Genomic DNA, 24,447 nt, shown 5'->3' on the forward strand with positions numbered 1-24,447 from the left:
AACTGGAACAGGAAAGGGAGGTAATGACAGTGGCAAGTAAAGTGCCCTCCGACACACACCGTTGGGTGGCTTGCGGAGTATAAATGTAGATGTAGATGTAGAATGTACGGTCACAAGAAGGACCGGGCTCCCGATAGCCGCGTGGCTCTGTCTCTCGGGGAAGACCATCGTGTTTGGCGTGCGGCTTTGACGCAGCGTACTGCATCTGCAGCGGCAATGTGAGCAGCAGTTGGCACCGCAGTGAAACAGCGAAATGTTGCAAACTGGTTACTTCAAGGATATCTCCGAGTCAGACGCCGTGGAGCGTACACTCCACTGACACTAAACCACCGCAATTTGCGACTTCAGTTGTGTCAAGCGAGAGCTCATTGGAGCGCAGTGTGGAGGTCTGTTCTGTTTTCTGATGAAGGCTGGTTCTGTCTCGGTGCCGGTGATGGCCGTATGTTGACTATAAGGAGGCCAGTGGAGGGTCTGCAACAATCTGTCTGAATGTTAGACACACTGGACTTACACCTGGAGTCATGGCGTAGAATGTGATTCCGCATGACAGGTGGAGCAATCTCGCCGTTATCCCACGCACCCAGACTGCAAATTTCTATTATCAGTCTGGTGATCCGACCTGTTGTGCTGCCATTCATGAACAGTATTACGGGAGTGATTCCAACAGGATAACGCTCGCCGACACACCGCTGTCATAATCAAATTCAAAATGGTTGAAATGGTTCTGAGCACTATGGGACTTAACATCTGAGGTCATCAGTCCACTAGAACTAGAACTACTTAAACCTAACTAAGCTAAAGACATCACACACATCCATTCCCGAGGCAGGATTCGAACCTGCGACCGTAGAGGTCGCGCGGTTCCAGACTGAAGCGCCTAGAACCGCTCGGTCACGCCGACCGGTGCTGTCATAATCCTACATGTTCTATAAAGTGTCGATATGTCGCTTTGGCCTACTCGATCACCAGATCTGTAGCCAATCGAGCACATGAGGGACAACTCCACTGTGATCCACAACCAGGATTAACTGTACACGTACTGATCAATCAAGTGCGACTGGCACAAAACTCCAGCCGTGAAATCGATATCTGGGACCTATACAACACGATGCATGTACATCTACATCTACAGCTACTACAGCTACGTGATTACTCTGCTATTCGCAATTAAGTGCCTGGTAGAGGGATCAACGAATCACCTTCAAGCTGTCTCTCTACCGTTCCACTCTTGAACGGCGCGCGGGGAAAACGAGCACCAAAATTTTTCTGTCCGAGCCCTGATTTCTCTCATTTTATCGTGATGATCATTCCTACCTATGTAGGTGGGTACGAACAGAATGTTTTCGCAGTCGGAGGAGAAAACTGGTGATCGAAATTTCATGGGAAGATCCCGTCGCGACGAAAAAGGCCTTTGTTTTAATGTTTGCCATTCCAATTCACGTATCAAGTCTGTGGCACTATCTCCCTTATTTCGCGATAATACAAAACGAACCGCCCTTCTTTGAACTTTTTCAGTATCATCCGTCAGTCCCACCTGATACGAATCCCACACCGCACAGAAATACTCCAGAATAAGACGGACAAGTGTAGTGTAAGCAGTCTCTTTAGTAGACCTGTTGCACCTTCTAAGTGCTCTGCCAATGAATCGCAGTCTTTGCTTTGCTCTACCCACAATATTATCTATGTGATCGATCCAATTTAGTTTATTTGTAATTGTAATCCCCAAGTATTTAGTTGAATTTACAGCCTTTAGATTTGTGTGACTTATAGCCTAATCGAAATTTAGCGGATTTCTTTTAGTTCAAATGGTTGAAATGGCTCTCAGCACTATAGGACTTAACATCTGTGGTCATCAGTCCCCTACAACTTAGAACTACTTAAACCTAACTAACCTAAGGACATCACACACATCCATGCCCGAGGCAGATTCGAACATGCGACCGTAGCGGTCACGCGGTTCCAAACTGTAGCGCCTAGAACCGCACGGCCACACCGGCCGGCTTTCTTTTATTACTCATGTGAATGACTTCATACTTTTCTTTATTCAGGGTCAATTGCCACTTTTCGCTCCACACAGATATCTCATTTTGCAAGTCGTTTTGATCATCTGATGACTTTACAAGACGGTAAATGACAGCATCATCTGCAAACAATCTAAGACGGCTACTCAAATTGTCTCCAAGTCGTTAATGTAGATCAGGTACAATAGAGGGCCTATAACACTTCATTGGGGAACGCCGGATATTACTTCTGTTTTACTCGATGACTTTCCGTCTATTACTACGAACTGTGACCTTTCTGGCAGGAAATCACGAGTCCAGTCTCACAACTGAGGTGATATTCCATATGCACACAGTTTGGGCAGAAGACGCTTGTGAGGAACGGTGTCGAAAACCTTCTGAAACTCTAAAAAATATGGAGTCAATTTGATATCCCCTGTCGATAGCACTCATTACTTCATGAGTATAAAGAGCTAGTTGTGTTCCGCAAGAACGATATTTTCTGAATCCGTGTTGCCTATGTGTCAGAAATCGTTTTCTTCCAGGTACTTCATAGTGTTCGAATACAGTATGTGTTCCAAAACCCTACTGCAAATCGTCGTTAGTGATATGGGCCTGTAATTCAGCGGATTACTCCTATTTCCCTTTTTGGGTATTGGTGTGACTTGAGCAACGTTCCAGTCTTTAGGTACGGAACTTTCTGTGAGCGAGCGGTTGTATATAATTGATAAATATGGAGCTATTGTATCTGCATACTCTGAAAGGAACCTGACTGGTATAGCATCCGGACCGGAAGCCTTGCCTTTATTACATACGTGATTTAAGCTGCTTTGCTACACCGAGAGTATCTACTTCTATGTTTCTCATCTTCGCAGTTGTTCTTGATAGGAATTCGGTAATAATTACTTCGTCTTCTTTGGTGAAGGAGTATAAAAAAACCGTGTTTAATAACTCTGCTTTGGTGTCACTGTCGTCAGTGACTTCACCGTAGTTATCGCTCAGTGAAGGTATTGATTGCGTCTTGCCACTGGTGTGCTTTATGTATGACCAGAATCTCTTTGGGTTTTCTGCCAGATTCCTAGACATCTCGCATTGAAGCACCCGCTATATTTCGAACGTCTGCAAAACTTTGCCAATTTCGGGATTTTGCGTTCTTTTAAATTTGGCATGCTTTTGTCGTTGTTTCTGCAACAGTGAACTGACCAGTTTTGTGTACCATGGGGGATCAGTACCATCACTTATTAATTTATTTAATTTATCTCTCAATTCCCTTCGATACTATCTCTCTGAAATCATTCCACATCTTTTCTACGCTTTCGTGATCAGATCGGAAGGAGTGGAGACTGTCTCTTAAAAAGGCGTTAAGAGCATTTTTAACAGCTTTCTTAAATAGATGTACTTTGAGTTTCTTTTTGATGGTTGTGGGTGATACGGTATTCAGCCTAGCAGCAACTCCCTTGTGGTCGCTAATCCCTGTATTCGTCATGATACTCCCTATTTGACCAGGATTATTTGTTGCTAAGAGGTCAAGTATGCTTTCCCAACAAGTTACGCCTCGAGTAGGCTCATGAACTAATTGTTCAAAATAATTTTCTGAGAAAGCATTCGGTACAATTTCGAATGACGTTTTGTGCCTGCCGCTGGGTTTAAACGTATAATTTTTGCAGCGTATCAGAGGTAGATTGAAGTGACCACCGAGTATAATTGTATGAGTGGGGTACCTATTTGAAATGAGACTCAAGTTTTCTTTTAACTGTTCAGCAACTATATCTTCTGAGTCGGGGGGGGGATCGATAAAACGATCCAATTAATAGTTTAGTCCGATTATCAGGTATATCATCTACCCATGCTCTTTCGCAGGAACTATCTACTTCAATTTCACTACAAGCCAAACTACTTCAGACGGCAATAAACACTCCACCACCAACTGCATTTAATCTATCCTTTCTGAACACTGTTAGGTCACTTGAAAAAATTTCGGCTGAACTTATTTCCGGCTTTAGCCAACTTTCTGTACCTATAACTATTTGAGCTTCAGTGCTTTCTATTAGGGCTTGGAGCTCTGGTTCTTTCCCAACACAGTTACGACAATTTACAACTACAATACCGATCGTTTGTACAACTAACTTAATGTGTTTTACCTGCCCCCGTTTAGACCGACGCCATTTCTGTGGTTTCCTGAGACCCTCTAACCTAAAAAACCGCCCAGTCCCCCTTCCACACAGCCCCCACTACATGCGTAGCCGCTTCCTGGGTACTTTTGGATGCTTGCATTCAACATTCTGCCGGTTACACAGGTTATTAATGTACCAGCATTTCACATTTGCAATGCCTTATCTTTCGCTTATATTAACGTGTGAAGTTGCAATGTTAATGTTAAATATGTTACGTAAACAAATGTATTCCCAAAATTTTAGTATTTTACGTTAATTATTTTGTGGTGCTGTGAATTCAGTAGATCAATAGAGACAGCTCCGCTCGTAACTTCTGCAGTAGCAATAAAGCTGCCACTTACTTTTGTGTTTAAGGACTGGAGGCCTGCCAAAACTGAGAGTGCTGGATCTGCGAAATGGGTTCGGGCTGGACGATGAGACAGTAATTGCCATTTGCCGTGGGTGCCCCGCTTTGCGGGAACTTAATGTCGGAAACGCCGAGCTGCTGTCTGACGCTGCCTTCTCTGAGATCTATCGCCTGCAACATCTTGAAATGTAAGCAGTTTTGTCGACTTCTTACCTTAGTGCAGTAGCAGTAATTAATGGATTAACAATTGAAAAAGAATGATGGGTGAAGCAGCAAGCTCCAAAGAGCCGGTTAATAGTGGCGACTGAACTTGTTTTCAAAAATGGTTAAGTAACGATCTTTAATGAAAACTAGGGGATCCATGCGAAACCTTCACACCTGTACAAACTGAGGTGACATGGGATACCTCGTAATACCGTCTCGAACCTCCTTTTGCCCGGAGTAGTGCAGTAACTCGATGTGGCATGTACTCAACAAGTCGTTGGAAGTCCACAGCAGAAATATCGAGCCAAGCTGCCTCTTCAGCGGTCCATAACCGCGAAAGTGTTGCGGGAGCAGGGTTTCGTGCACGAACTGACCTCTCCATTATGTCCCACAAATGTTCGATGCGACTCATGTCAGGCGATTTGGGTAGCCATAACTTTCGCTCGAACTGTCCAGAATTTTCTTCAAATCAGTCACTAACAACTGTCGGCCAGTGACATGCACTTTGCCACGGGAACTTGAAGTCCGTTAATGGCTGCGAATGGTCTCCAAGTAGCCGAACATAATCATTTCCAGTCCATGATCGACTCAGTTGGATCACACGACCCTATGCTTTCCATGTTAACACAGCCCACACCATTATGGAGCCACCACCAGCTCACACAGTGTCTTAATAGCTTGGGTCCATGGCTGCATGGGGTGTGCGCCATACTCTAACCGTACTGTCAGCTCTTATCAAATGAAATCGGGACTCACCCGACCATGCCATAGTTGTCCAGTCGTCTAGGGTCCAAACTGCATGGCCACGAGCCCAGGAGAGGCGCTGCAGGTGATGTGCTGTTAGCAAAGCCACTCGCGTCGGTCGTCTGCTGCCATATCCTACGCTACTGGCCCTTAAAATTGCTACACCAAGAAGAAATGCAGATGATAAACGGGTATTCATTGGACAAATATATTATACTAGAACTGACATATGATTACATTTTCACGAAATTTGGGTGCATAGATCCTGAGAAATCACTACCCAGAACAACCACCTCTGGCCGTAATAACGGCCTTGATACGCCTGGGCATTGAGTCAAACAGAGCTTGGATGGCGTGTACAGGTACAGCTGCCCATGCAGCTTCAACACGATACCACAGTTCATCAAGAGTAGTGACTGGCGTATTGTGACAAGCCAGTTACTCGGCCACCATTGATAAAACATTTTCAGTTGGTGAGAGATCTGGAGAATGTGGTGGCCAGGGCAGCAGTCGAACATTTTCTGTATCCAGAAAGGCCCGTACAGGACCTGCAACATGCGGTCGTGCATTATCCTGCTGAAATGTAGGGTTTCGCAGGGATCAAATGAAGGATAGAGCCACGGGTCGTAACACATCTGAAATGTAATGTCCACTGTTCGAAGTGCCGTCAATGCGAATAAGAGGTGACCGAGACGTGTAACCAATGGCACCCCATACCATCACGCCGGGTGATACGCCAGTATGGCGATGACGAATACACGCTTCCAATGTGCGTTCACTGCGATGTCGCCAAACACGGATGCGACCATCATGATGTTGTAAAAAGAACCTAGATTCAACCGAAAAAATTACAGTTTGCCATTCGTGCACCCAGGTTCGTCGTTGAGTACACCATCGCAAGCGCTCCTGTCTGTGGTACAGCGTCAAGGGTAACCGCAGCCATGGTCTCCGAGCTGATAATCCATGCTATTGCAAACGTCGTCGATCTGTTTTGTGCAGATGGTTGTTGTCTTGCAAACGTCCCCATCTGTTGACTCAGGGATCGAGACGTGGCTGTAGGATCCGTTACAGCCATGCGGATAAGATGCCTGTCATCTCGACTGCTAGTGATACGAGGCCGTTGGGATCCAGCACGGCGTTTCGTATTACCCTCCTGAACCCACCGATTCCATATTCTGCTAACAGTCATTGGATCTCGACCAACGCGAGCAGCAATGTCGCGATACGATAAACTGCAATCGCGATAGGCTACAATCCGACCTTTATCAAAGTTGGAAACGTGATGGTACGCATTTCTCCTTCTTACACGAGGCATCACAACAACGTTTCACCAGGCAACGCCGGTCAATTGTTGTTTGTGTATGAGAAATCGATTGGAAAGTTTCCTCATGCCAGCACGTTGTAGGTGTCGCCACTGGCGCCAACCTTGTGTGAATGCTCTGAAAAGCTAATCATTTGCATATCACAGCATCTTCTTCCTGTCGGTTAATTTTCGCGTCTGTAGCACGTCATCTTCGTGGTGTAGCAATTTTAATGGCCAGTAGCGTATTAACGCCAGACTTTGCCTCATAGACCCAACGGATCCGTTCGTCGTATGTCCCACATTGATTTCTGCGGTTATTTCACGCAGTGTTGCGTATCTGTTACCACTTACGACTCTACGCAAACGCGGTTCCTCTCTGTAGTTAAGTGAAGACCGCCGGCCACTAGGTTGTCTGTGCGGAGAGGTAATGCCTGAAATTTGGTATTCTCGGCACACTCTTGGTACTTGAATTCCCTAACGATTTCCATCCCATAGGTCTAACTCCAACTAACAATCCACACTCCAAGTCTGGTAATTCCCATCGTGCAGACATCATCACGTTGGAAGCCTTTTCACATCACTCACCTATAAACAAATGGGAGCGGGCGCGAATGCACTGCTTTTTTATATGAGGGTCACTCCAAAAGAAATGCACGCTATTTTTCTTAAAATCTACCTTTTATTCTACATGTTTGAAAGTTTTACAGTGTGTAAATATATCCTTTAGGAACAATATTTCTTTTCTCCACATAATTTCCATCACTCTCAACTGCCTTACGCCATCTTGGAACCAGCGCCTGTATACCCGTACGGTAAAATTCTGTACCAACCTGTTCGAGCCACTGTTTGGCAGCGTGCACAAGGGAGTCATCATCTTCAAACCTTGTTCCACGAAAAGAGTCTTTCAGTTTCCCAAAGAGATGACAGTCACATGGAGCCAGGTCAGGACTGTAAGGGGGGTGTTTCAGTGTTGTCCATCCGAGTTTTGTGATCGCTTCCATGCTTTTTTGACTGACATGTGGCCGCGCATTGTCGTGCAACAGCAAAACATCCTGCTTTTGCCGATGTGGTCGAACACGACTCAGTCGATCTTGAAGTTTCTTCAGTGTCATCACATACGCATCAGAATTTATGGTGGAACCACTTGGCATGATGTCCACAAGCAAGAATCCTTCGGAATCGAAAAACACCGTAGCCATAACTTTTCCAGAAGAAGGTGTGGTTTCGAATTTTTTTTCTTGGGTGGATTTGCATAATGCCACTCCATTGATTGCCTCTTCGTCTCTGGTGACAAACGATGGAGCCATGTTTCATCACCTGTCACAATTCTTCCAAGAAATTCATCTCCATCATTCTCGTACTGTTCCAAAAGTTCGCTGCATACCGTTTTTCTTGTTTCTTTGTGAGCCACTGTCAACATCATGGGAACCCACCTGGCACAAACCTTTTTTAACACCAGCACTTTCAGTATTCTGCAAACACTTACTTCCCCTATCCCAAAGTAACGTGACAATTCGCTCACTGTGATGCATCTGTCAGCAGTCACCAATTCGTTAACTCTCTGCACATTGCCTGGAGTGTGTGCAGTACGAGGCCTGCCGCTGCGAGGACAATCCTCAATATTGCCGTGCCCACTTTCATCAAGTAGGCTGCTTGTCCACCGACTAACTGTACTGCGATAGACAGCAGCATCTCCATACATCTTTTTCAACCTCTTGTGGATGTTTCCCACTGTCTCGTTTCCACAGCACAGGAATTCTATGACAGCACGTTGCTTCTGACGAATGTCAAGTGTAGCAGCCATCTTGAAGACATGCTATGACAGCGCCACTCACGGGAACAGGTTGAACTAAGTTTGAAAACAAGCAGGAAGGATGCATATCGCTGTCCCATGAATTTGTTTCATCTCAGTGCAGTTTTAAATAATGAAAGTACTTGGAATAAGTGTAGTCGTTGGGAATGGAGAGGAAACGTCTCTAAAAGTGAACCAAACGTCATGAAATAATAACCATGAATTTATTATACATCCCTGTATATACATTTTTACGCCTCTAAAAATGTGCTTTGCATTCGGAATGTTTATCCTTGCTTGTACGATGGGCAAAGATCACAGACTGCCAGTAGGGCCACATAACTTAAAACAAAGATTTTCAGTTGTAGTAAGCGCATTAGGCTATAGTAGTAGCATTAGGTTAATCAGAACGCAACGCGACAATGACAAACATGTTTTTCGTTTTCGAAAGCACATTCGTTTATAAGAATCAACTTTTACGAGAGACAGAGATAATGCACTTCTGGAGTGGTCACGCTTGTATCTAAGACAATGCTGTATGTAAACTGTCAACTTAATAAGTGTTTTAAAACAAATAAAATTGTATTTGTAATAAAGTAATATGGAAAGGGCATCTCTTATTCCTTTTTTAAATAGTAAGCTTCGTAAAATACAGTTATGAAGCTGGGCATCCATGATACCCTCTTGCGTATGATAGTTAAACGTCTCTTGTACGTTAAAATTTTCCACAAATCGTAAGTTTTAGCGCAAAATCGGTATGTAATGTCAGAAGCCAGCATTAATCTGTCACACTATGTGGTATATACACTGAAGCGCCAAAGAAACTAGTATAGGCATGTGTGTTCAAATACAGAGATATGTAAACAGGCAGAGTACGGCGAGGCGGTCGGCAACGCTATTATAAGACAAGTGTCTGGCACAGTTGCTAGATTGGTTACTGCTGCTACAATGGCAGGTTATCGAGACTTAAGTGAGTTTGAACGTGGTGTTATAGTCGGCGCAGGAGCGATGGAACACAGTATTTCCGAGGCAGCGATGAACTGGGGATTTTCCCGTACGACCATTTCACGAGTGTACCGTGAATATCAGGAATCCAGTAAAACAAATCTTCGACGTCGCTGCGGCCGGAAAAAGATTCTGCAAGAACGGGACCAACGACGACTGAAGAAAACCGTTCAACGAGGCATAAGTGCAACGCTTCCGCAAACTACTGCAGATTTCAGTGCTGGGGCATCAACAAGAGTCAGCGTGCGAACCATTTGACGAAACAACATTTATATGGGCTTTCGGAGCCGAAGACCCACTCGTGTACCCTTGACGACTGCACGACACAAAGCTATACACCTGGCGTGCCCATCAACACCGACATTGGACTGTTGATGACTGGAAACATGTTGCCTGGTCGGACGGGTCTCGTTTCAATTTGAATCGAGCGGATGGACGTGTACAGGTATGGAGACAGCCTCACGAATCCATGGATCCAGCATGCCATCAGGGGACTGTTCAAGTTGGTGGAAGGAGTGTAATGATTTGGGGTGTGTGCATTTGGAGTGATATGGACCCCTGACACGTCTAGATACGACTCTGATAAGTGACGCGGACATAAGCATCTTGTCTGATCACCTGCATCCATTCATGTCCACTATGCATTGCGACGGACTTGGGCAATTCCATCAGGACAATGCGACACCCCACACGTCGAGAATTGCTACAGAGTGGCTCCAGGATCACTATGTTTGAGTTTAAACACTTCCGCCGGCCGCTGTGGCCGAGCGGTTCTAGGCGCTTCACTCCGGAATCGCGCTGCTGCTACGGTTGCAGGTTCGAATACTGCTTCGGGCATGGATGTGTGTGATGTCCTTAGGTTAGTTAGGTTTAAGTAGTTCTAAGTCTAGGGGACTGATGACCTCAGATGTTAAGTCCCATAGTGCTTAGAGCCATTTTTTTAAACACTTCCGCTGGCCACCAAACTCTCCAGACGTGAATATTATTAAGCATATCTGGGATGCCTTGCAACGTGCTGTTCAGAAGAGATCTCCACCCCTCGTACTCTTACGGATTTATGGGCAGCCCAGCAGGATTCATGGTGTCAGTTCCCTCCAGCTGCTACTTCAGACATTAGTCGAGTCCATACCACGTCGTGTTGTGGCACTTTCGCCTGCTCGTGGGGTCCCTACACGATATTAGGCACGTGTACCAGTTTCTTTGGCTCTGCTGTGTATTATAGGCTGTGAAACCAAAGTATGAACAAGATGTTCCCCACGCAGCTCATCCACTACATACATACTTTGTGACTTGCATCTACGACAGTAAAATTGTGACGTATAGGTCACACATGCTTACATATCAAATAAAAATACCTTGTCCGAGTTGTAGGTAGTTCCCCATAATAGACCACAAATTGCATCTTTATTCCTTTCGTAAAAATAAACAAACCAATACACGGCACAGCATAACAGGCTACAAAGCTGTTGCAGGACCTACACTGTATCAATAAAAATAATAATAATGATGATAGTGGCAGTGATGAGGCACAGAGTGTGACAGCTTGATGTCTTCCAGTTTCTGCCAGTTTGGGAGTAAGGAGTGCAGCAATCAAGTGATGTATGACAGCAGGCTCAAGTGTAGTGCACACATTGTACTTCGGCTGCTTTTAAATGAGAATACAGAGAATAGGTCATGCAAGTGCCGCTAGGAAGGGGAGTGGTGTAGAGGAAGAATGTTTTGTAACAGGTGTCAGTCCTCAGCGTGGATAGTTGGCTTTCTTTTCTGAAAAAGAGTTACAGATAGCACTCGTGATGGACTGAAAATTGCTCCATCATTCTTCAAAAAATGTTCATAGATATAAACAGCAACAATTGTCACACTGAATCACTAATACTTGGTGTAATGAAGCACCTATGAAAACTAAATATAATTTCATCATCATCAGCCAATTCAATCATTAGATGATGTGGCCTCTTCGAGTCGTGGATTCCGGTAGGCTTTCAGAAGCCTTCTCCAAGTGGGACGGTCTTGGGCAGTTCTCTGCCAGGTGTTAGCAGCGATCTTCTTGATGTCTTTGTCCCATCTGTCTGGTGGTCTTCCCCTAGGCCTCCGGTGCTCTCTCGGAATCCACTCCAGTACTAGCTTCGTCCATCTGTTGTCTTTTCTTCTTGCGACGTGGCCAGCCCACTAGCATTTCAAGGAACCTACTCTCTCTAAGATGTCATTAACCTTCGTCACAGACCGGATGTCATCTGCCCTTTTCCTGTCCTTTCTTGTATAGCCCAGCATTGATCTCTCCATGGCTCTCTGTGCTGTCCTAAGTTTCTCTTTTGTGAATGAGTTCAGTGTCCATGTCTCGCAGCCATACGTCATCACAGGAAGAATGCATTGATCAAATACTGCTTTCTTCAGATTTACTGGCATTTTTTATCTGAATACTTTTGAATTCTTCCCAAATGCTTGCCAGCCAAGCTTGATGCGTCGATAGATTTCTGGTCTTATCTCTCCCTTCATATTTATAATCTGGCCAAGGTAGACATATTCACTGACCTCTTCTAGTAGACTGTCCTTGACTTTCACATCTCCAGCTGGGACCCATTTGTTGGATATTACTTTTGTTTTGGAAAGGTTCATGTTCAAGCCAACCAGCTGACATTCCGATGCAAGATCTGTAACTAAGTTTTGGAGATCTGCGAAGTCTTTGGCCAGTAAGGCAATATCATCAGCAAATCTGAAGTTGGTAAGCCTTCTTCCATTAATTATAATTCCCTTACCTTCCCAGCTGAGTTTTGACATAGCCATTTCCAATACAGCAGAGAACAGTTTTGGGGAGATGGGATCGCCTTGCTTGACACCCCTCATGATGCGGAATTCTTGAGTTGATTCGCCGATGTTAACATAAACTGAAGAATTCTCGTAGATTTTTCTGGGCACTTCAATGTATGCTGCTCCCACTCCTTGCTCACTCAAAGCTTGGAGGACAGCTACATGGCTAACGGAGTCAGATGCCTTTTCAAAGTCAACAAAGGCAATGCAGAGAGGCAGTTGGTACTCATTCGCTCTGCTTATCACTTCACTAACGGTCAAAATGTGGTCAATAGTGCTAAAATTGCTTCGGAATCCAGCTTGTTCTATAGGTTGGGCTGAGTCTAGGGTGGAACTAATTCGGTTTAACAAGATCTTTGTGAAAATTTTGTAATTTATTGTATTTTTTGTAATTTGTAAATACAATTTATCATCTGACATTTTAAAAGTGAAAGTGTTCAAAGAAAATATTCTTTTCATTCTCACTCCTGTACTCCATAGAGAAGAGCTCTGACCGTTGACGCAGCCCTGGTGCACGTGCTTCGCGTATCCACGACAGCCAATTAGACTGTGAGCTTTTGTTTACATCACCATGGCAACGCCCCAGGGTAAATTGCGCGGACAGAAGTGCAGTCCCGAACAGCAACATCGCCAAGTTCTCCACTGCCTTGCTATTTTTGTCAGTTCCAGCCTTCTAAACGCATCCTTAGGGAGTTCAAGATCTTCCTTTATAACAGACACCAGGTGTTTGCCGTCATATATCTGCTGCACTACTGATTTATTTTTCATGAGTGACTTGCAGGTGTCATACCACAGAATGTTCCTGAATGCCACAGGTATGGCCTAGGCATTGTGCTGTGGACAGGTTGAAGGTAATGTGTAAAACTTGAGCTCGTGTCCCACAAGTGTCAAGTTGGTATCTGAGAAATGTGTAAAACTTATTTTGACATCGAAATGTGTAAATTTTGGTGCAGGGCTACAGAACTACATGAAAATTTAATTTCGAATGGAAATGTATGGAGCTCACGCCAACACGATGCGGAATCCAAACCAGTCTGTACATCAAACAATTCGTCTGCGTGAAAGCAATCCGTTTTGAATTAAATTTATATACGCCATCTGACTGAAGACCAAATGATTCAGTTTAAAATGTCGACCCTGAATACTGCTAATCTTTATCTTTAGTCTTGCAATCAGTCACTGTACCAGAACTGTTATTGTAATTATTTAGCAGATAAACATAAAAATTGACGCATCTGTCTTTTATCGTAAAACTGCTTGGAAACTCACAAAGTAGCACTTTACTGAAATCTTTTACTGGTATTAAGCCTCCGAACTGATACGGATACTTAGAAAAACACAATGAAAATCACTGTGCCTTACAATGGATATGAACTTTGACTGTAATTAATTTTCTTGGCCTACATGTGCGCACGGAATGTTCGTCTGATCTGAAACCTGTCACTGTTAGGAATAATGATGAGACTGTCAAAAATCAACTTTTCTTTGCTGTACTTGCGAGGGTAATGCAAGATGATATCTTACAAAATGATAGAAATATGCTTGTCAGTAGACAACTTGCGATGTGCAAAATGAGTGTGCAAACAAGTCATGAAAGTAAATAAAAAGAGGGAACTAATCTTAATGAGTGATAAGAGAGAACAAAAACTCTTAAGTTTAACTATGCATCATTAAGCTATGACAACAACATACGATTTGATAAATTTCTCACATCTAGACAAATCAGCAAATTTTTTCTTAACACCTTTCCTGTGTACAGTTGCCTTCCTTGGCGTGTTTTAATTACAAGACAAGACCATATGTTGCAGTATAAAATTTCTACAGCAAACTTCAACCATACGCAATGCTGTAAGAATAAGAAACAGTCACGAGTGTGTTGTAGTATGGTCTTTGGCGCCACAGATGTTTGTACTTTCATCAAAGTATTGAGAAAACAAGATGGCTGGAGTGCGCTTGACATTCCAGCAACGAAAATGTATTGTGAGGTGGTCTGTCAAGTTTGATAATAGCGTAGAGCCGCCGACCCGCCTAACCAATTAAACACATCATTGACAAGTTTGAATTGCGTGGAACGATTTATGATATTCACAAAGGAAGATCAGGAAGACAGCGTACAGCTGCAAATCCTGCTTCTTCGGCTCTCGTGTTGGAAACGTTTTTTAATTCTCCACAGAAGTCTTCTACGCAATGTGCACTTGAAGTGGGGGTTACTAGTACAAGTGAACGAAGAATTCTGAAAGCTGCAAAGTGGAAAGTTTACATTCCACGACTACTGCACGTGATTAATGATGACGATCCTGATCGCCGAATGCAATTCTGTGAATGGTATCAGCAAATGGTAACTAATGACGAACAATTTGTGACGAAGGTAGTGTGGAGTGACGAGGCACAATTTAAATTTAATGGAACCGTGAGTCGGTACAACAGTGTCTACTGGGCACCGGAAAACCCGCATAATGTGGATAAAGCGGTCAATCTACCAGGGTTTCATGTGTCGTGTGGACTATCATCTAGAGGCTTAGTAGGACCTTTCTTCTTCGATGCTACTGTCACTTGAGAAGTGTACCTGAAAATGTAAGGCACATCAGTTTTGTCAGGTATACGTGCACTTTACGGAGCTGATGAAGTGGTCTACCAACAGGATGGGGTACCACCACTCTACCATCTAGCCATACAAGCTTTTCTGGATAACAGTTATCCAGGGCATTAGATTGGACGAAGAGGGCCCATTGAGTTTCCTCCATGGTCGCCAGATGTAACACCTATGGACTTTTATTTGTGGGGAACTGTGAAAGATAACGTCTATCGACGTAATCCACGCAGGCTGGAGGACTTCGCCAGGGCATTACAGCGAAGTGTGCAGCAATCTCCATTGTAACATTGACCGACATAGTTGCGGCGACCGCTTGTCGTTCTGTTATGTGTATAGCCGCCAATGGTGAACATTTTGAATATTTAAAGTAACCATGTGCTAAACTGAAGGTCGTACAAAATGTGTGATCAATTATTAAGTGCAAAATAAACAGATAAGTAATACTTTTTGTTCCTTAAAGTGTGTATACATTTTTCTGGCAGACTCTGTATAAAAAGACATTACCTTAGAAATTGTCTTTTGTCATTCTTCCATTCATATCATTTCATTTGCTCACTATTTTTCCTCAAAACATATTATTACAAAATCCTTCTTACATAGTGCTACCATCACTACACGCAACGCTAGCTTTCATCCTTTTCAGACCGAGTACATTGCTAGACTGTCCAATACACACTACTTGCTACTCTCTGACTTAGACCAACATCTCTCGTCTCAAACACCGACTTACAAAGAATATGGTTATATTGATACTACAGAGGTTGAGCACGTTTTAAAATACTCAACTTCATTCACTTTTATGGAAAAAGGCATTTCAAGTCATTATGCACAATAGCCAAACACAGCTGTATATCTTTGCACGAGGTACAATTGCAGCAATGCAGTATTGTAGGGAGATGATTCTAGATCATATCTGTCTGTTTAGGGACGTGGTAGGTCCTGACTTCTTGTTTATGGACGACAATGCCCAGCCACACAGGACCACTGAGGTGTCCGACACACTGGAAAGTGAAGATACCGAGCATATGGAGTGGCCTCTTTACTCACTGGACCTAAGCTCTATAGAGCATGCCTGAAATGCTCTTGGCAGACGTGTTCCTCAACGAAATTCCGTTTCCCATACCCATGAAAAAACTGGAAACTGGCTTGAGAGAGGAGCGGCAGATAATTTCCAAGGCCTCCTCAATAGTTTGGATACTAGCATGAATAAAAAGCGCAAAATGTGCATTAGTTCCCGATGAGGGCATATTCGTTATTTAAAGTGTCATATTCGGAGTCTGACATATGACAAATGTGAACGTTATTTATATATGTTTTCCTGCCTCCTATGTAGTGAAAGCTGTACTATTTGTAAATACGAGGGTCGTTTCAAAAGTTCTCTGGACGGAATAGAAAAAAAGTACTTACATCACTGAAACTTTTTTTATTTTTCAATGTAATCTCCTTGTAGGTAAATGCACTTGGTCCAATGATGTTCCAGTGCCTTGATCGATATCGAAAATGAGTTTCCTCCAGGCCTGCAAATTAGTTGTCAACTCCAACTATTAGTTCTTTGTTCGAAGTGAATCTTCGCCCACCAAGATAAATTTTCAGTTTTGGGATGAAATGGGAGTCTAACGGAGCCATATCAGATGAATAAGGCGGGCTTGGCAACAATTCATACCTTAGTTCATGTAATTTTGCCATGCCGACAGCACATGTGTGGGAGTGTGCATTGTCTTGATGGAAGATGTCTTTCTTCCTTGGTAAACCTGGCCTTTTTCGCGTATCTTTTGTTGCAATTTGTCCAAGAGGTTAGCATACTATTCCCAGAACACTGATGCCATGACCTTTCCCACGGAAGGAACCGTCTATGCTTTGTTTTGTGGAGGAGAATCATAGAATCATCATGTTTTCACTGCTTTGACTATTGTTTTGCCTCTGGGGTACTGAAGCGCACCCAAGTTTCACCTGTGGTCACAAACCGGCGCAAAAAATCTTGTTCGTTTTTCTTAAAATGGGCCAAACATTTTTCGGATATGTCCACTCTCATTCGTTTTTCATCCAGCGTCAAGAGTCACAGCACCCATCTCACAGATATTTTCTTCATTTCTGATTCTTCAGTTAAAATGTGATATACCCTTTCAGATGACATCTGGCAAGTATGAACAATTTCACACACTTTTAATCGGCGATCCTCCACGACCATTTTGCGTACTGTTACAATGATTTTTGGAGTAGTCTTGGCCGACCACTGCGCAGATCATCATCTAAGCTCTCCCGACAAAATTTAAATTCATTTGTCCACTTGGTAGCAGTTGAATATGAAGGAGCAGAGTCCCCCAGTGTATTCTGGAAATAGGCATGAATGTCCTTTGCTTTCATACCTTCCTTTATGAAGTACTTAATCGCTGCTCGAATCTCGATTTTTTTCCACCTTCGCAATCACTACACAGGAACAACAACAGAGCCACGTCACCGCCACAGCTCTCTTCCACTGACGTGGCACGTGTTTACAGGCAACAGTCCAATGAATATCACATGAACAACTCGTTGCGCTAGCGCTGACCTCTCGTGGTGATACCGAGAACTTTTCAAACCACCCTCGTATACCATTCCATCTCTATTACATCTACACTGTGTTTGAGGCGTCCAACATTGCCTGTGTTTTATGTCCAACAATGTTTCTGTTCCTTAGGCATGTCTATAGGCAGTTTTATAGTTTTATCGGGAGAACTTTCCTTTTGATACAGTTAGACTTTAGTGTAATTTAGGTGATCGTTATCTATAGAAAACTATCTTTTTTTTTTGTCGTCTTTCACGTAAGAAAGAGATCATCTGTTTCACAGATGATCTCTAGGATTAAAATTCATTAGATTTTTCTCTGCCAGGTTATTCCCAGACGAACGATACGACGCTTGTGGTTTGTTCCAGACTGGATGTGTCAGGTTGCGAAGGTCTCGGTGGAGCTCTGATACCCTGCCTTGCCAGGCTTCCACGACTTCACACGTTGGTGATGGAATACATGGAGTTTCCAATGTTGCAGCCAGGTCTGAGCAGTATCCTCCAGTTGTCTAGTATCCGCTGCCTGACGCTCAATGATTCGATTCTTATTGGAATGCCGTTTGATAAGTTTGCGGGCAAGCTAGTGAATCTCAGGTAAGAAAAGTTCTATGCATGTAGCAGACAATCAGAACATATTTGTACTGTGAATAGATACGTACTCTCTTTTCCTGTTTAGCAAGTACCACTTGAAGTGGGATCGTGAATGGATTTCCTTATAGGCCTAAGTGTATTCTGCCTTTTTCTGGGAGACAGCAGCCATGATTTAAAAAAAAAAGATTTCATTTCTTTTTTTACAAGTTTCCACCAGCTGCCTGAATGTGGTTAGATATTCCCTACCTGCAGGGTTACTCTAAATTATTTTTCCTACGAGTAATACACTGCTGGCCATTAAAATTGCTACACCAAGAAGAAATGCAGATGATAAACGGGTATTCATTGGAAAAATATATTATACTAGAACTGACATGTGATTACATTTTCACCCAATTTGGCTGTATAGATCCTGAGAAATCAGTACCCAGAACAACCACCTCTGACCGTAATAACGGCCATGATATGCCTGGGCATTGAGACAAGCAGAGCTTGGATGGTGTGTACAGGTACAGCTGCACATGCCGCTTCAACACCATACCACAGTTCATCAAGAGTAGTGAATGGCGTATTGTGACGAGCCAGTTACCCGGCCACCATTGACCAGACGTTTTCAGTTGGTGAGAGATCTGGAGAATGTGCTGACCAGGGCAGCAGTCTAACATTTTCTGTATCCAGAATAGACGGTACAGGTCCTGCAACATGCGGTCGTGCATTATCCTGCTGAAATGTAGCGTTTCACAGGGATCGAATGAAGGGTAGAGCCGCGTCCACTGTTCTAAGTGCCGACAATGCGAACAAGATGTGACCAAGACGTGTAACCAATGGCACCCCATAGCATCACGCCGGATGATAGGCAAGTATGGCGATGACGAATACACACTTCCAATGTGCGTTCACCGCGATGTCGCCAAACATGGATGCGACCACCATGATGCTGTAAACAGAACCTGGATTCATCCGAAAAAATGACGTTTTGCCATTCGTGCACCCAGGTTCGTCGTTGAGTACACCATCGCAGGCGCTCCTGTCTGTGATGCTGCGTCAAGGGTAACCGCAGCCATGGGCTCCGAGCTGATAGTCCATACTGCTGCAAACGTCGTCGAACTGTTCGTGCAGATGGTTGTTGTCTTGCAAACGTCCCCATCTGTTGACTCAGGGATCGAGACGTGACTGCACGATCCGTTACAGTCATGCGGATAAGATGCCTGTCATCTCGACTGCTAGTGATACGAGGCCGTTGGGATCCAGCACGGCGTTCTGTATTACCCTCCTGAACCCACCGATTCCATATTCTGCCAACACCCATTGGATCTGGATCAACGAGAGCAGCAATGTCGCGATACGATAAACCGCAATCGCGATAGGCTACAATCCGACCTTTATCAAAGTCGGAAACGTGATGGTATGCATTTCTCCTCCTTACACGAGGCATCACAACAACATTTCACCAGGCAACGCCGGTCAACTGTTGTTTGTGTATGAGAAATCGGTTGGAAGCTTTCCCCATGTCAGCACGTTGTAGGTGTCGCCACCGGCGCCAACCTTCTGTGAATGCTGTGAAAAGCTAATCATTTGCACATCACAGCATCTTCTTCCTCTCGGTTAAATTTCACGTCTGTAGCACGTCATCTTCGTGGTGTAGCAATTTTAATGGCCAGTAGTGTAGTAAATACAGTGACGGAAAAAGTTCGCTTGGTTGGTTTGGTTGTTTGGGGGAAGAGACCAAACTGAGAGGTCATCAATCTCATCGGATTAGCGAAGGACGGGGAAGTCGGCCGTTCCGTTTCAAAGGAACCATCCCAGCATTTGCCTGGAGCGATTTAGGGAAATGACGGAAAATCTAAACCAGAATGGCCGGACGCGGGATTGAACCGTCGTCCTCCCGAATGCGAGTCCAGTGTGCTAACCACTGCGCCACCTCGCTCGGTGAAAAAGTTCGCAACACCGTAAAGGAAGTTGGCAGGCGTTTCTCTACATCTGAAAGATGATGACAATTCAAAATTCGCGCCAATTGTAGAAGAGATGTGCTAGTAGCGCCACTATGACGATGCAAATCAGGTTTGCTTCAAATACACGCTGTAACGGTCGTGTGCACTAGTTGCCTTTGAGATTGGATGTGGTGAGTTGATGTCAGTCAAGAATGCCTGTAAGGCGACAAAGACACCATTATCAACACCTCACTGAATTTGAAAACAGACAGTGTAACAGGGATACGAGAAGCTGGAAATTTCTTGTGCAATTTTGCAACAAGACTTGGGAGGAGTGTAGCCACCGCACATGATTGCTGGCAGCAGTGGTCACGAGAGTGTATAGTCACTAGAAGGCCAATGTACACTCACAAGAAGACCAGTTTCTGTGCGGCCACATGGCTCTTCTGAGATGGAAGACCATCGTGTTTGGTGTACAGCTCTGGCGCATCATATTGCATCGGCAGCAGCAATGTGGACAGCTGTTGGCACCATTGTGTCATAACAGACATAACAAATCGATTACTTCAAGGACAGCTCTGAGCCAGTGGGCCAATAGTGTGTATTCCACTGACTCAAAACCACCATCATTTGCGGCTTCGGAGGTGTCAAGTGAGAGCTCATTGGATGGCAGGGTGGAGGTCTGTCGTGTTTGCCGGTAAAAGCTGGTTCTGCCAAAGTGGCAGTGATGGTGGTGTGTTAGTTAGAAGGGGGCTAGTGGAGGGCCTGCAACCAACCTATCTGCATGCTACACACGCTGCACCTTGTAACGGAACATATTAAAGGCTTTACTGTACCGAAGTATGCGATACCCTCCAAATTCAACCAGTTTAACGAGTATTTATGATTATAGAAGAGTTATTGTGTATGTTAACAATGATTGCACAACAGGTCTCCATAAACAGTCAACCCATTAAATTATACTGAATAACTGACCCACACAAAAGTTAATATCACTTGATCACTGATACAGCAAATGTCATCATGTAAAAACACTAAGTTCATCTTAAATAATTAATATGAAGTACGAAAAATAGTGGCCAACTTAGGTATTTTGGATCTCCTTAAATAAAAATCACCCAGTGAAACCTATTTGTATACTAGGACCGTTTTCACTCAGTATTCACGTAATCAACCCTATTTTAGACGAAAACCAATGTAATTCTTAATAATTCATGTTACTTACTTATTTATGCAAATTAGAGAAGTCAATTGACAAACTTCTAAAAAATGGCCTTTTTGTAACAGAGAATTATTCTGTCAAGTCAACAAATCTGTCTGTCATTTTAACAACATGTTAAATTATGTCACTCGATGCAAATTAATAACTTTTCTGCACAAATTATGATAACAGATGTACATGTGACTTATAAACTATATCTCTTTTTAGTAGTTCTTTGACAAGGTTATAAATACGAGCAGCAAGAAGGGTTGGGGAGGCAGTCGGAATGTCACTTTGGTAAAGTGTGTTTGTGTGTTATTGTTTGAGGTGGATAAACAATGCAAAGAACATGTAAAGGAGGTACTATTTTGTGTTGTGTCATGGTCTTTGGTGGACAGTGGAATTAAGATGGCCACCAGAGTAATAAATATTTGAAGTTTACATATTTGTTGGTTTCGCTCGTTCTTTATCATCAAAAGCACATAAAAAACACGGGGGTTCATGTTTTTAACCCTAGACAACCAGATATAGAGCCAGCATCAGCATCGAGACACAGCAGCGATCCAGCAAGCAGCAGCGATTACTACAACGCATTTTAATGGCGCCAACCTAACATCAAGTGCTAACAAGCTCCGTAAATGGGAGTGAAATAGTGCGATTACAGCAATTAGCAATATCAACGACTAGGCGACCATTACAACCTGTACCTGGGTTTATGGTATGGGGTGCAATTTATGACAGCAGAAGCACTCTCGTGGTTTATCACACACAGCCTGATTGCAAATTTGTACGTCAGTCTGGTGATTCATCCTGTTGTGCTGTCTTAATGAACAGCATTGTGGGGGTTGTTTTCCAACAGGAAAACGCTTGCCCTCATACCACTCCTATAACACAACATCCTCAACAGGGCGTCAACATGTTCCCTTGGCCTGCTCAATCACCAAATCCGTCTCCAATCGAGCACATATTGGACATCGTCAGGCGACAACTCCAGCGTCATCTACATCCAGTATTAACTGTCCCTGTGTTGACCGACCAAGTGCAAAAGCAATGGAACTCCATGCCACAAACTGACATCAGGTACCTGTAAAAAACATGATGCATAGACATTTGCATCCTTGCAGTCAACATTGTGGCGGTGACACTGGTTATTAGTGTACCAGTATTTTTCATTTGCAACAACTTATATCGCGCCTACATTAACCTGTGGTGTTGCGCTGTTAGATAGACAAATGTATTCCTGAAATTTGAGTACTCTATATTAATTGGTTTTTGGAATCAGAAAATTTAGAGCCATAAGACTGTGCCACAGAAATTTTGAAAGTATTACATTTTAAGATTAGAACATTTTAAAACTGACAGTCTTGAATATAGATGACTTTTGATTTACACAGTTTGCAGAACAGACAGAACTGTCTATAGCAGTATGGGAATGAAGACATTCAAATGTGGTATGTTAGTCCAAAAACAGACATGTCTAGACAAGATGTACCAAAGCAGACAGTTATAGTGTGGTCAAAGCTTGCAGTGCATGTGCTTTTAGAGAGCCTTAAATTTTAAATATTTCTTTATTAGCGGACTACAAACTGTGTACTGAATAATAAGATTTTGAAACATACTGCTTGGATATCCATGCACTGAATGTGTTTCATAACTAGTTCTTTAATTTGGATTACTTAGTGGCCAATTCCTGCGCTTTCGGATCTGTACCAGCTGTTTTCACACCTTGATCTGTGATAGTAACTTCCAGTACAACAATACATATCCTCAGATACTTTCTTGTGTTATTTACTTTGGCAGATTATTAGTATGCAGAGCATCCTGTTTATCTTTAAAATTCATAAGATCTTAATCTACTGCAATGTTTCGACTATTCAAAATTTCTTTTCTCATCTTATTAAATACTTCTTCTTGGTGGTGAATAATAACTTCCCCATCACGTTTAAACTGGTTAGTAAATTTTTTTGTGTTCTCCCGTATTTCTTTAAACAGTTCATTGGTACTTTCAGGGCTTAGGGTTGTCTTCCCTTTCATTAACAAAATTTCCTTGAAACTCCCTGGCAGATTGAAACTGTGTGCCAGACCGAGACTCGAACTCGGGACCTCGTGGTTTATCATGAGTACGAGTCTCGGTCCGGCACACAGTTTCAATCTGCCAGGAAGTTTCATATCAGCACACACTCCGCTGCAGAGTGAAAATCTCATTCTGAAAATTTCCCTGGGTTTTGGCAATGCATTCCTCAATTTTAAAAGCAAGACTTTCTTGACTTTTATCAACAATTGCTTGTCTTTCTTTCCTAAAGCTCTTTATACTCTGTAAAACTATTTGCATCGTACTAGACATATCTCCTGCCCCCCATTTGGCCTATTTTCACTTCCTACTGATCAATTTTCAGTAGCAACTTGGATACATACCAGTCCACCACATCTAGTGTTCTATTCATACTAATTATAATTCAGAATGACTACACTCCAACTAACAAGAATTTGTTGAACTTTCCTGCTATTTTATTCTCAACTTTAATTCAAAACTTTTATTTCTAGCAATTTTTTCTTCGTTATCCCTCCCACTTGTGTTACTACTCAATAAAGAACATTCCTCTACCTCGATCATTTCAATGCATAAGGTAATAACCATCTTTTTTTATCCTCCATCTTCAATTTATTGCTATATGAGAAGCAAAAGTCTCTAGCACAGCATAACATTTAAATTCAAACAATACTGCCTCAGATAAATGGAGCACACAAATTACACTATGAATTGCACTTAGCAGCTACACAATGCTATGACATATTGTGCCCTTCAGTCAGTTATGTGTGACACTCACACTGTCTCACCGTGGTTCTCTCTGCCGAGTGCTAAAGATACAATGTGCTGCACATGAACATTCTGCTACTATTCTTCTTTGGATTAATCAAAATGTGATGACACACAACACATATATGCACAATCATTGTATGTCGGTAGTATTTGTTACTCACTGTTATCAAACAATGGTCACTGTTGATTTTTCTCATCCTTGTCACGAATCACTTCTTCACCAAAATTCAAACATTACACCTGTCATGTTGTGCCAAATGTGATCTGCTCCTTGGTTACTTTTTCCACCAAGGTGACAAAAGCCGTGGGATAGCAATATGCACATATACAGATTGTGGTAGTATAGCATGTACACGAGATATAAAAGGACATTGCATAGGTGGAGTTGCC

General features: G+C 43.1%; 1 protein-coding gene across 1 annotated transcript in view; it reads left to right on the forward strand.

Moving 5' to 3' along the window:
- LOC124552701 (F-box/LRR-repeat protein 7-like) overlaps positions 1–24,447 on the forward strand; it is a 129,244-nt gene that overhangs the window by 99,129 nt on the left and 5,668 nt on the right. The window contains exons 6-7 of the mRNA XM_047127041.1: positions 4,529–4,708; positions 17,883–18,107. Of these exons, the coding sequence (XP_046982997.1) occupies positions 4,529–4,708; positions 17,883–18,107 (405 nt within the window). The remainder of the gene's footprint in view (positions 1–4,528; positions 4,709–17,882; positions 18,108–24,447) is intronic.

This window comes from Schistocerca americana, chromosome 10 (genome assembly GCF_021461395.2).
Source record: "Schistocerca americana isolate TAMUIC-IGC-003095 chromosome 10, iqSchAmer2.1, whole genome shotgun sequence".
Taxonomy (NCBI): domain Eukaryota; kingdom Metazoa; phylum Arthropoda; class Insecta; order Orthoptera; family Acrididae; genus Schistocerca; species Schistocerca americana.